Here is a 13116-nt window from a genome sequence, read left to right on the forward strand (position 1 = left end):
GCCTCTGGGGAAGGGCAGCTGAAACGTCTGGATTCAATAGGAAGAGCCTTTGGGGAAGGGCAGCCCCGCCCCTGGGCTGGAGAGTTCAGGGTAGAGGGTGGGGTGTGCCTGCCATACCCTGTAACAGTGTGGGACTGAGGGATGGTGGGAGTGGAGGCCAGGTCCGCTTTGATAGTTAAATAGGAACTTCAGTCATTTGTCCCAGGTTTAGACTTAACAGTTCCAAGAAAAGATATTTAGAAGAAGGATTGGGGGAGGGGAAGGGAGGGATGGTGACTGCTTGTCCAGCTCTGAAACTATAGGGTCACTCTGGGTGGGAGGTGAGCTAAGCTCCAAATGGTGGATCACGTCCAAAGGTGGATCAGGGGGTCCTGTCCCTGAGACTAGCTTTCCGGAGATCTGCAGCTTCCTGATTCTCCAAACTTTGTTACCTGGATCAGGATGAAATTAACCACCACGCACGACACTAGGTTCCTTTAAAATCCTTCTCTAGCCTGTCAGCGGAAGAGTCTGGCTTGTGTTTCTGATCACTTCCTGTTTCTCCTCTCACAGCGAGCTGCTCTTTGAAGGGCCGTTCTTGAGCTCAGAGCATACTGAGCTGATGAAACATGGCTTGAAAGATGGATCGGCTTTACAGGGGAGCAGAGTCCATTGGCTCCTATACTGCGGAAACCTTTTCCTGGCTGTTCTGTTCCATCTACAAAAGATCTTCATCTCAGCCCCACCAGGAGAGCCAGAAATTTCATGGGCTTGCAATACCACAGGAGACAGGAAACCGCCATTCTTGCCTGTCAGCCAGCCCCAATGTAAGTCCCACTGTGTGTGTGTATGTTTACATGTGTGTATGTGGTGTCTGTCTTGTTTGGATTTGTATGTTTTCACATGTGTGTATATGTCATTTGTGTATATGTACGTCTTGTGAGTGTGTGTTTGTTTGAGGATATGCACTGTTTATAAACGTTTGTGTTTGTGTATATGTGTGTTTACATGCCTGTGTGATGTACGCATGCTGTGTATAAGGATTATATTATATATGTGCATAAAGCTTACGTTTCTGTACATGTTGTATGTATATATCTGTACTCATAGGCATGTGTGAGTGGCTATGTATGTACATTTCTTTTCATTTGAATGAATGTTTACATGTATGTGTATGAATGGAGTACACTGTATTTTTATGTATTGTATGTGTCATGTTTGGATGTATATATGTGTTTATATGTATGTATTGTTTATATATATGTATATGTGTATTTTTTTCAGCTGCATAAATGACATATGTGTGACATGTATATGTTCGTGTGTGTTTACAAATAGGCATGGTGAGTGTATGGTGGATATTATATTTTTACTTAAATTTTTTCCATAGAATATATTTTGATCATTTTCCCCCTTTTCCCCTTTTACCAATCAAACTTTATGCTCTCTCTTAAGAAATAAAATTAAAAATAAAAAACCTGAAAATCAAAATAATCAAATTAAAAAACCAGTAAGACAAAAAGAAAAGACCAAAACAAAATGAAATGACTCATAAAGCCCACAAAACTAATTTTTTGTTGTGAGCTCATGCCCACCAATAGATAGCTAACACGAAATGAACTCAGCATCTTTGGTTGGAGGTTCTTCCTCATAACTTTTTGTCAGAGCATTTACGACTTCCGGTTTTGAGTTTTTATGGGATTCTGTGTTACCGTGTGTGTCTACATCTATATGTGTTTCTCCTATGTTTTCTTTAGCTCTTCTTCACCTGTTTGTTTGTTCGCTTGTTTTGTCCTATTCTGGTTGGTTTGTTTTTGTTTTATCTTTTTTGTTTTATTATTATTTTTTATTTGTTTTGTAAGGAGAGACAGAAAGGGTGTGGATTCTGACCAGAGGAGAGGTGGGGAGGATCTCAGGGGGTTGGGGGAGAGGAAACCATAATTATAATACTTTGTATTTAGTAAAAGAAAAATAAGGCGGTAAGCCCACAGAAAATCATGGAGTTTGTTTTGTATGACACATGTATTTCTATGTATGTCATATGTGTTACATGCTTGTGTGTTTATGAACCTGTGTGTGGGGTGTCTTCACATTCATATATATGTAAGTGTTGGCAGCTCCTGGTTGGGATGCCGCGGCTCTAACGTGCAAAGAGAGCTAAAGGTGATCGCTAGCTGTGACTATACCGTGACATTGCAGGAGCAGGTCTCTTTAGATTTAGCCTGAAAATTCACCCTGAAAGGATACTGAGGACCAGGAATGTGCGCATCCTGGTCAATGATGGTGTCTCCGTTGCACACTGAGGCGCCCAGTTCACCCCAGGGCTCTGTCTTGCACTGTGAAGGTCCCCATGGCTGCCACCTTCCTTGCCACTACTGGACACAGCCACCAGCTCTCAGTCATGCCAGTTCTCAGTGCTAAAGCCTAGATGGTTCTTTCTGGACTCAAGACCCAAAGTTGCACCCTCCCCAGAACTTCCTGACCCTGCCCATGTAGATCTTACATGGTCTGAGACTCAAAATCAAGACCATGGTACCTCTTTCTCCCTCTTCTTCACCATTCTCCTCCTCCTGATCCCATTTCCCCACCCCGGGCCCTCAGTACACAGCTCTGGACACTGTCTGCCCAAACCAATTCAGTGGCTCCTTTCTCCATGACAAATAATCTCTTACACTCATGGTGGAGGACACACCTTTGGGGGGTAGGGTTCCTAAAGCCCCCAGAAAGTGCCCCATACTCCTCTTTCCCACTCCTTATCAAGCACACATACACCCCACACGTGTGAAATAACTTTCCTCTCACGAGGAAAAGACAAGCTTCCCTTCAAACACAATCAGTTAAAGTTTATAGGCTGGAGACATGGCTCAATGGATAGCAGGGCTTGCCATGAGAACTTAACTCCTGAGTTTGATTCCTGGAACCCACGGGGGAGGAGAGCGTTGTTCTCTAACCTCTCCATGTGCACACGGCACATAACCACCCGTGCATGCAAGAGTTCACGAGTGCACGCGCGCGCGCACACCACACACAAATGTTATTTACATGTATTTAAATGTATTGTTGTCTTCTGTAGGTGGAAGAAGAAGAATGTGAACTCGGTCCCCAGAAGGACCCCACAAGGCAGTCGCCCCTGGACTCCGATCAAGGGCTGACAAAAGGTACACTGCTTTCCTAGCAGAGGAGAACTGGGGAGGCGTTGATGGGAACACTGGTGTGCAGATGGACGCGAGCCCACACCCTGAGTGCTGGGAGGGACAGCTGAAGGCCCTCATTACATAGGTTTACCCACTGTAGCCAAAATAGAGCAAGAGGGATCCTTTTTACACCAGGGAAAACTAAGGAAAGGGACACCTGCCAGGTGGATGGCCTTAGGGGTGACAAATGCCAGTTCCAAGGAAAAGAGCCTTCATATCTAAGCTCCTCCCTGAGAAGGACATGCTGGTCTGGACGTGATAAGAAGACGGCTCCCAGCTCTGGACGTCAGCAGTCCGTGTGTGTGGTTAGCTGTGTCTGATGTGTCACATGGGTTGACAGTGCCATGCAAGCAAGCAGAGTGTCACCAGTGGCCACTAGGAGGGACTGGGCTCCGTCTTCTCGGAGATTCACCTTCGCCACCTAACCTGAGCATTTGGGGATGCTAGAAACCTACCCATGTTTTCTTTCTAGAAGAAATTATTTGTGACTCATTGCATCTTAACATGAATGATTTTTTTCCTTAAGAATTCGAAGGGCCAGGACCATCAGGGAAAAACAGGCCAGTTATTCTACCACATGGGAAAGTCACCAACACAGGCTAAGCCTTTTTCGCTTCTTACGGGAAGCAAAGCTAGTGCCATTATTTGAAAAGTCCTCTCTCTGCGTCTCACAGTGCATTTAGCTTTTCCGTTTGAGCTGCAGCTGCTGAAAAGAGTTTCTCTCTGGCCCTAGCTGCACCTGAGCTCGGCAGGCAGGAATGGACATCCAACGTCCGTGCTTAATCGAAACTTCCATGTATCCACTCAAGTTCCTTCTATTCCCTCTGGAGAAGCTCAGGAGAGCCAAGATGATTGCAGTTCAGCCTAGGGTGCAGACGTGCAGAAGCAAAACCAGTGGGTGCTGAGGTTTGAAGGCAGAATCTTGCAGTGTTTGGTAGGGTTAGCGCTCTGTGATCTGAGACCCAACAGTGTCTCCCATGGGGACCACACTTGGAAACTGTCATTTATCACTGTATGTGGTTTGGGTCATAGGACCTGCAGGGCTGGGAGAAGGGCATTTCCTTCCCAGTCCCCAGCCTCGGGCATATTTAAAAATTTTTAGCACTGGATTAGCCAGTGTTTAGTTGACATATGAGTCTCCCTTCTCAGCTGGGGTCTCTGATGTCCCTCTTTGTAGAATGTTCGCCTCTGCCTTGCAGGACCCAGGCTGAGAAAGTAAGCCTAGGGAAGACTCAGGGTCAGATGCTGGCCTTTGTCTTGCAAGCTCCTCATGCTGGAGCTCTGTTTCTCAGATGAGTGGGGGTCATGGCCTCTGATAAGCAGAGAGGATAGGTTCTGTCCCATTTCCCTCTCATGGTTTGCTTTGTCAAATTCTTCTAGGTCTGAAGGAGAAAAAGCTCACCCCAAAGAAACTGCAGCTCCTTCTGGTGGGGAAAACAGGAAGTGGGAAAAGTGCAACAGGAAACAGCATCCTTGGCAGGCAAGTATTTGAGTCCAAAATCAGCGCTAGACCAGTGACCTTGACCTTCCAGAAAGGGAGTAGAGAGTGGGATGGAAAGGAGGTTGAGGTGATCGACACCCCAGACATTTTGTCACCTCAGTATCAGCCTGAGGTGGTAGCTGAGAAGATCTGTGAAGTCTTGGCCTCTCCAGGGCCCCATGTGGTGCTCCTGGTGATACAGGTGGGCCGGTACACGGCAGAAGACCAGCAAGCTGCCAGGCGCCTCCAGGAGATCTTTGGAGAAGGGATCCTGGCTTACACCATCCTGGTGTTCACTCGGAAGGAGGACCTGGCTGGGGGTTCCGTGGAGGAATATGTTCAAGAGAACAACAATAAGAGCCTGGATGATCTGCATGTTGCATGTGAGAGGCGACACTGTGGCTTCAACAACAGGGCACAAGGGGATGAGCGGAAGGCCCAACTGGAGGACCTTAAGGAGAAAATCGAATTGGTCTTGTGGGAAAACGAGGGCCACTGTTACACCACAAAACTTCCAAATGTTCCCAGCAAAGCAGTTTAACCACAGAGCAAGGCTCTGAGGAGGAATCCCTCGAGGAGTCCTGGCTGAAAGGCTGTCCCAGATCCTGATGGCTTCCGAGAGACCTGTAGGTTCCTGATAGGGAGGGCATCCTGACAACTGGAGGATGACCACACGCAGGAGGGTCTTAGTTAGTGTTCTCTTGCTGTGAAGAGACACCATGACCACACGCAGGAGCGTCTTAGTTAGTGTTCTCTTGCTGTGAAGAGACACCATGACCATGGCAACTCCTATAAAAGAAAGCATTTATTGGGACTGACTTAGAGTTTCAGAGTCTTAGTCCATTATCATCATGGCTGGGAACATGGCGGGAAGCATGGAAGCAGGCAGCAGACATAGAGCTGGAGAAGTAGCTGGGAGTTTGCATCCAGATCCACAGACAGCAGTTTGAGGGAGACTCTGGGTTTGGAATGGGCTTTTTGAAACCTCAAAACCCACTCCCAGTGACAGACTTCCTCCAACAAGGCCACACCTCCTAAGCCTTAAAAACAGTGCCACCCCCTGGTGACCAAGCACTCAAATCTATGAGCCCATGGTGGTCATTCTCATTCAAACACCACAAGGACATTCCATCAGCAGCTGTACCCTGTGTCCAGCCCTTGTTATCTGCTCCTTCTGTCTCCAAAGAGAACTTTCCAGTCCTTAGGTCAGACTGTCAAGTGTGGCAGTGGGTGAGGCCTCAGTTCAGGGAACCCAGCTACATTCTGTGACCAGCTATGTCATTTCTTTCTGACACATGGGTCCTCCTTACACTTAGCCCATAGCACAGCACCCTAACAGGGGACTTTATGTCCCACTGATAGCACATTTTTATGTTCTGTATCTAATCTCTGATACAACCAAAGCTCTTTGCCATTGCCTGACTCTTTCTTTCATGTAAGTTGCACAGCTGCCTAGCCAAGGTCATCAGGGTTGAATCAATCCAGGGACATCCATGGATCAAATGGTTATATATTTCTTAAGTTTCATCCTTGTCCATAAAGGGGGACAGACATTATGATTACAAGAGGCCTGCCCTGTGTAATGGGTAGAAATGATAACAAGACAGACTAGAGAGGCCCAGACCATCAGTTAGGGTTTTCTTCCACGATGTAAGGTGTTTTCATAGGCTGTGCGCTATAACCGTGTTCTAAGCACTGATGTAAGGTGTTTTCATAGGCTGTGCTCTAGAACTGTGTTCTAAGCACTGATGTACTTCCATTGGCTGTGCTCTATAGCCGTGTTCTAAGCACAGATGTATTTCCAAGCTTTTGAGAGACTTTGCTGCAATGACCACATGTGCACCGTGACTAATTTTGAACCATTTATGTCCTTCCTGGGATGAGGGAGCAGCTAGTGCCTCTTCCATCTTTTGCAAGCTAAGAACAGTTGGACCAAATGTCTGCAAGCAGACCACCGTGCAAGTGCAAACCTTTCAACAGATCCAAAGGCAGACAGGACATGGCAGAGACTCCAAGGAGTCAGAAATCTGAGGGTGCCAACCCAGAAACCTTGCCTGTGTGCTGTCTCCCTGGGCTTCTCCATAGGCTCCCAATAAAGTCATGTTCCGTGGGTACCGCTCGCCTCTTTGTGATTTTTGTCTAACTTGGGAAAAGAACCTTGAACTGATTGGTAAGCACAGAGGCTCTGATATGCATGGCAAGATATATCCTGGGCTATGGAAGAATATGAAGAGGAACTTAAAGAGAGGCTAAATCAATAAATAACAAATAATAAAAATGACACTGGCACTTGATCCTCTTGAACCATAACAAGCAGGTCTCATGTGTGCTTCCTATGGTCAGAATGAGTGGAGTTTGGCTAAGAACTGCAGATGTCAGTCTTGGCCTAGGAGAACCTTACCCTGAGGCTGCAGGATGTGGGGGAATCTCCATCTGTATGAAATTGGGCAGAAAAGGCCATCTTCCCTCAGGTCACTCTTGTTACCTCCTCTTTTTTCTTTGGGTTCTATCACCCAGTTTTAGATCTAGCTTTGGGGATATGAGAGATCAAAGTCTATTTCTATACTTCCATGAGCCTCCTTCACCGTGGTAGGTGTGTGGACGGCTAAAGGGAGGGTCTGCCTGTGTAAGTGAGCCCTGCAGGAAGATCAATGAGAAAGGTGAGTGGAGGGAAGGGAGTCTTTGAAAGAAGGGAACCTGCAAAAGAAGGCTATGGGCTTAGACCGCGTGCACGGTGGGAACCTGGTTTCCACAAGAATGCTTCAACAGCACAGGGACGTCTTCCTGGAGAGATGGTCCTACAGATGACGTGCAACCAACAGAAAAAGGAAGCAGAACATTGGTTCAGACCTTATTTATTTATTTATTTATTTTTTCAATTTTCAAGACAGGGTCTCATTATGTAGTCCTGGATGTTTTGGGACTCACTGTGTAGAACAGGCTGGCCTTGAACTCACAGATCTCTGACTACCTCTGCCTCCTGAGTGCTGGGATTAAAGGCGTGTGCCACCACCACCTGGCTGACTCAGACCTCTTCAAGGAAGCAGTTTAGCCAACTGTACAGGCTGCCGTGCTTCAGATGCCCCTGAGCATCCGTGCGAGTCAGGAAAGGCGGGAGTGTGGCCGGCTGATGGGAAGTTAAGGAGAGGAAGGAGGCACCAGGCACCCGATTCCCTCTGCTTCCCCCCTCAGCTGTGCAGCAGAGGCTTGAGCTCTCTTCCTCACGGAAGGTTCGGGAGTGGAGGGGTAGGGATTGTGTGGGTGGACTGTCAGGAAGCAGAAGATGTGAACTCGGGTTCTGCTACATGTTTATCTGCAGGCCTGAGTCCAGTCTCTTCTGTTTGCCCAGAAAGAGGAAATCTTAACCTCCCTAACGCGGGCAAGAATGCCATAAATCACTTCTTTAGCAAAAGGCAGCAATGGCCCTGTTTGGAATGATGCTGGGAAGTACCTGACAAAGTGCTTGCCCTTCCTTGTATTGTTCTGACTTCCCTAAACAAGAAAGAGACTGTTTCCTCAGCCCTGGCTCCCAGCAGCCAGATATGAGCAATACTTTTACTTCCTTGATCCTCTCCTGCCTGAGATAGCTGCCCCACTGAAAGCTGGGCACAACCGATCAGGCGTCTTGATATCCCCAGACTAAATCATCCACCTGGAACAAGTGTTTTGATTAAACACAAGCCTGGCTTTGTGTAACAATATTCCAAAGATGAGAGGGATCTGTACGCAGTGTGGATCTATAGTAAGACACTCTATTACTGATCTATAGTAAAACACTCTATTACTGATCTATAGTAAGGCACTCTGTTACTGATCCATAATAAGGCACTCTATTACTGATCTATAGGAAAGCACTCTATCACTGATCTATAGTAAGGCACTTTATTACTGATCTATAGGAAAGCACTCTATTACTGATCTATAGGAAGGCATTCTATTACTGGTCTATAGGAAGGCACTCTATTACTGATCTATAGGAAGGCACTCTATTACTGATCTATAGGAGGGCATTCTATTACTGGTCTATAGGGAGGCACTATATTACTGGTCTATAGGAAGGCACTCTATCACTGATCTATAGGAAGGCACTCTATTAATCTATAGGAAGGCACTCTATTACTGATCTATAGGAAGGCACTCTATTACTGATCTATAGGAAGGCACTCTATTACTGGTCTATAGGAAGGCACTCTATTACTGAGCAGGGAGGGAGGAGTCCTGAGCAAACAGAATGTGCTCCACAGCCTCACCAGCGGGGACGCTCTGTCGGGTAATGACTGCAGCAGGACACACTGGCGAAACGTGGAGGAGAAAGAGATGCCCTACAGTTAGGTCTAAAGTCCTGCTATGCCAATCGTAGCCTCTCTAGAAATAAGGCTTTGAGGGACCTTAAAAGGAGCCGCTGTCAGTCAGAGGGTGCCTGGAAAGAACGTAACTTCATGGGCAGCAAGCTGAATGGCAGTATTAAACACAGGCTAGGATTGGGAGACCAGGAGAAAGTTGAACATTTTTCTTTTCTAAAAAGAAAGAAAGAAAGAAGAAATAAGAAAGAAAGAAAGAAAGAAAGAAAGAAAGAAAGAAAGAAAGAAAGAAAGAAGAAAGATTCTTTTGTAGTTCTCACCCATTACATTTGTCAGCAGATCACAAAAGAACATTTGACACTGTTTAAATCAATGCAATCTGACTTGTTGAGCAGCTCTAGATGGTGGTGGTGGTGTGCATTTTCCTCAGTGTACATTCTCTGCAGTTCCATATAGTGGTGGTGTGCATTCTCTGCAGTGTGCAGTCTGCAGCTCTATATAGTGGTGGTGTGCATTCTCCACAGTGTGCAGTCTGCAGCTCTATATAGTGATGGTGTGCATTCTCTGCAGTGTGCAGTCTGCAGCTCTATATAGTGATGGTGTGCATTCTCCACAGTGTGCAGTCTGCAGCTCTATATAGTGATGGTGTGCATTCTCCACAGTATGCATTCTCTGCAGTTCTATATGGAGGTGGTGTGCATTCTCCACAGTGAGCATTCTCTGCAGCTCTTTATGGTGGTCTCAGGCTTTCTCTGGCCCCTCCAGCTATCCTGCAGGTCTCTGTGTAGGTTCTAGAGTCGGGTGGACTCTTCTTCAGACCACACTCTGCTCCTCTCTAGTGAGGCCCCTTATCTCCAGACTCTGTGGTCAACATGGAGGTCTCAGCTGAGGTAAACCATGTCAGTTTCTCAGCTCAGAAAACATCCTTTGCGCTGCCTTGGTTGACTTCTCCACATCTGTTACAACTGCTCTAAAATTCCCTGTGGCACGTGGGATTGCTCCCCTTCAGCTCAGGCAGCACACTGATATTGTTCGGCGACACCTCAGGAGATAATTCGCTACAGTAGCTTGGCAAACAAAGGGACGATTTGGACTTGACGAAGGGTGGTCCTGAGTCTGTTTGGGGCTGAGACCAGCACCTTCCATCTTGTTTCCCTTTCTTCCTACTCAACATTCTTTGAGAGCAGCTTCCAGCCTCTGAGTCCCAAGGAGAAGCAAGAGAACAAGGCCTTTATTACCAAGACAGAGGAAGTGCAGGAACCCACAATACTTGTGCTTCTGTTTCCTGGTCATATGGCTGCCTCTAGCCACAGGAAACCCTGTGGAGTGCAGTACTCACGTGGGCACTGCTTTCTAGGCCACGGTGTGCGTCTATGACCAAGGAAGGAGCAAAGGTGGTAAGGACAGAAGACTAGTAGTGCGTGCCCGGCCCGTGACTCAGCTCTGCTCCCTCTGGAGCCATTGCGGTCTCATTGCCGGGGTCAGGGTGACTTCTTACAAGGACCCACTGCACTCTTGTTAATTCTACCTAGGAGCCAAAGATGGGTCAAGAAATAAACCCTCAGAGTGGGCGTCTGGTTCCAAACCTGGCCAGACTCCTACAGAGACACCCTGGATAAAGAAAAATGGACCAGACCTAGAGAAACAAAGGCATTTGGGTTCTTGAAATAAGGAAATCTACGCAGAGACATCCCCCATTGCGTGCTTTTCTCCAGACCAAAGCTCAAGGGACGAGAAGACCTGAAGTCCCTGTGAGGTTTTTATTTCCTGGAACAACACGCAGAAAGACTAAATTTGAAGTGCATGTTTGTTTAATTTATCCTGTTGCGTTAGCCTTTGGGTCTTTTCCTTAAGGGATGAGGGCTGTTCCCATACTGACCGCTTACGCTCCTCTGTATCAGATGTTACCACCTAGTGCGGGAATCTGGGCCGTGTTAACAGCAGTGATTGGGAAAGCCACAGAGACGATCCACGCTGAACAAAATGCCCACACTGAGAAGGCTGCCATCTTTTGTTAAATTTGCATTAGTCTTAGAAGTTGATCACTGCTGTACACTTCCTGCATGTTTTATGACGTGAACACTGCACTTCACAAAACATCCAGTGTTTGTTGTCACAGATTTTTATCAGGTACCTGGGAATTGTTGGAATACAAAGTGCGGGCCAAGGTCTGACAATGCCCTGTCCAAACACATCCCAGGTGTGACTGAAGTGGCATTTCTGTGCCATTTTAGGATGCCTCCCCTGAGACTGAGAGCCTGTGCTGGACCAAAGAAAAGGCATTTCCCCTGCTTCAGATATTCCTAGAAAATAGCAGGACTTCCTACGCTCCCTAGGGGAGTCTGTAAAACATGGACACCTACGCTCCCTAGGGGAGTCTGTAAGACGTGGACACCTACGCTCCCTAGGGGAGTCTGTAAGACGTGGACACACACTAAGGACTGGGTCCAGTAAGGAAGAGCGTCATTTTTGTCCACTTTATTGCTCCGCCTAGCATGTGACTTTTGGGACATGAGAGCCCACAGCAGGGACCCACAGCCATCGTGGGCTTAAGTATCTCATTCCCTTTACCTAAGTGAAGGTGCCCTGTAAAGGACCAGCATGATGAGACCTGTAAAGGAAGATCCCGAAAGAGACCTTCACTCAGGTCTACAAAATAGAAAGAGAAAGAACGTGTAGGTCTTTTCTTCTCACAAGGGCCCCAAAGTGAGAACAATGGTCTCCGCTTTTGAAAATATAAACAGGAAATGTGGTTCGGTGGTTTCCATCTGAGCTCAAGAAAGGAACAGAGCCAGCGCTGAACTTCCTGAGCAAGGAGACATCAGAATTTCTCATGGCAGAGTTGCCTCTTCTCCCCTGGCACAATTCTTATCACATTCACCATCTGGCACCAACCAAAATTACAAAATTTTATAGTGTTCAATCAGCCAAAGGTCTTGTTTAGTGACTCCAGAGTCTGGACTCCCAAAGACCACCAGGAGACCAGATCTGATGTAAAAGCAGAGAGAGTCTTCCTAATTACGATCAAATCCGGGTCTCTCGTCCATCGGATGCAGTGGTGGGAGTAGAGCAAGTGTGGGCTGGGGGTCTGCACGTCGCATAGTCACAGTCTTGGGATCAGCACCTCTGGACTCGGTACCTGTCCTAGCTTGATTGGTTATTACAGCAGCGGGGAAATGGCTGCATCTGGTGCTGTGGTTCCTGCATTCCGACTCTCAGTAAAGCACGTCCAGAGCCCGCTAGCCTCACCTCTGTTTGCTTCTTTTCCATATGGGGGACATCTTGTGGTTTCTTGTGGGTTTTTGTTTTTGTTTATTTTATTTTTTTCAGTAACTTAGTGCAAGGTCGGGGGCACAGCACATCCTGCTGGGTCAGGGGCCTACATCCTGGAGGGTCTTTTCTGCAGCCTGTCATGGCTACCAAATTGTCAAAGCAGGGGTCTGGGTAAGGGCTTGGGCCCTTCACTGTTTTATATTATAAAGATGTAAGTATTTAGGAGTCAGGTGTGGTGGCGCATGTCTTTAATCCTAGCACTTTGGAGGTGGGGGCGGAAGGATCTCTGAGTTCCAGGCCAGCCTGGTCTACAGAGTGAGTTCCAGGATAGCCAGGGCTACACAGAGAAAACCTGTCTCAAGAAAAAACAAACAAAAATTAAAAAAAAATATTTAATATTTCCTCAAACTCCCCATAACTGAAGCACTGCTGTGTGACATTTCCTCAGGAGCATTTGACTACATAGGCATCTGAGGTCGTACGCCATATTAGGATTTTACTCTGTGTTGTCAAGAGTTGGGGTAACAGAAGGATCTGAGGTGTCCTCACAGTCAGTGTATGGAATCCTGCAAGGTCCAAATTTCAATGAAAGACTCTGACTCAACAAACAAAGCAGAGAGGTCTGTGAGAACACTCTGGGGGTAAAGGCGCCTCTACCAAGCCTGAGGACTTAGGTTGGCCCCTGGGGCTCACAGGGTGGAAGGAGAGAACCAGCTCCCACAAGCTGTCCCCTGCCCTCCACATACACATGCACTGGGTGCACGCACACATGTAAATAAATGTAATAAAAACATTAAAAAGGTAGAGATTGACTGAAGGAAACTTCGCTGACTTCCACATGCATGCTTACACACATGCACATGTACTAACTCACACACATACAAAATGC

General features: G+C 47.0%; 1 protein-coding gene across 1 annotated transcript; it reads left to right on the forward strand.

The window, feature by feature from the left end:
- The first annotated feature begins 548 nt into the window (after positions 1-548).
- LOC130877410 (GTPase IMAP family member 6-like) lies at positions 549-6913 on the forward strand. Its single transcript, XM_057774664.1, is given in 5 exon segments — positions 549-693; positions 696-778; positions 780-806; positions 3053-3137; positions 4554-6913. Coding segments are annotated over 5 exon segments (909 nt in total). The 5' UTR covers positions 549-620; the 3' UTR covers positions 5195-6913.
- The last annotated feature ends 6203 nt before the right edge of the window (positions 6914-13116 follow it).

This window comes from Chionomys nivalis, chromosome 1, assembly GCF_950005125.1.
Source record: "Chionomys nivalis chromosome 1, mChiNiv1.1, whole genome shotgun sequence".
NCBI lineage: Eukaryota > Metazoa > Chordata > Mammalia > Rodentia > Cricetidae > Chionomys > Chionomys nivalis.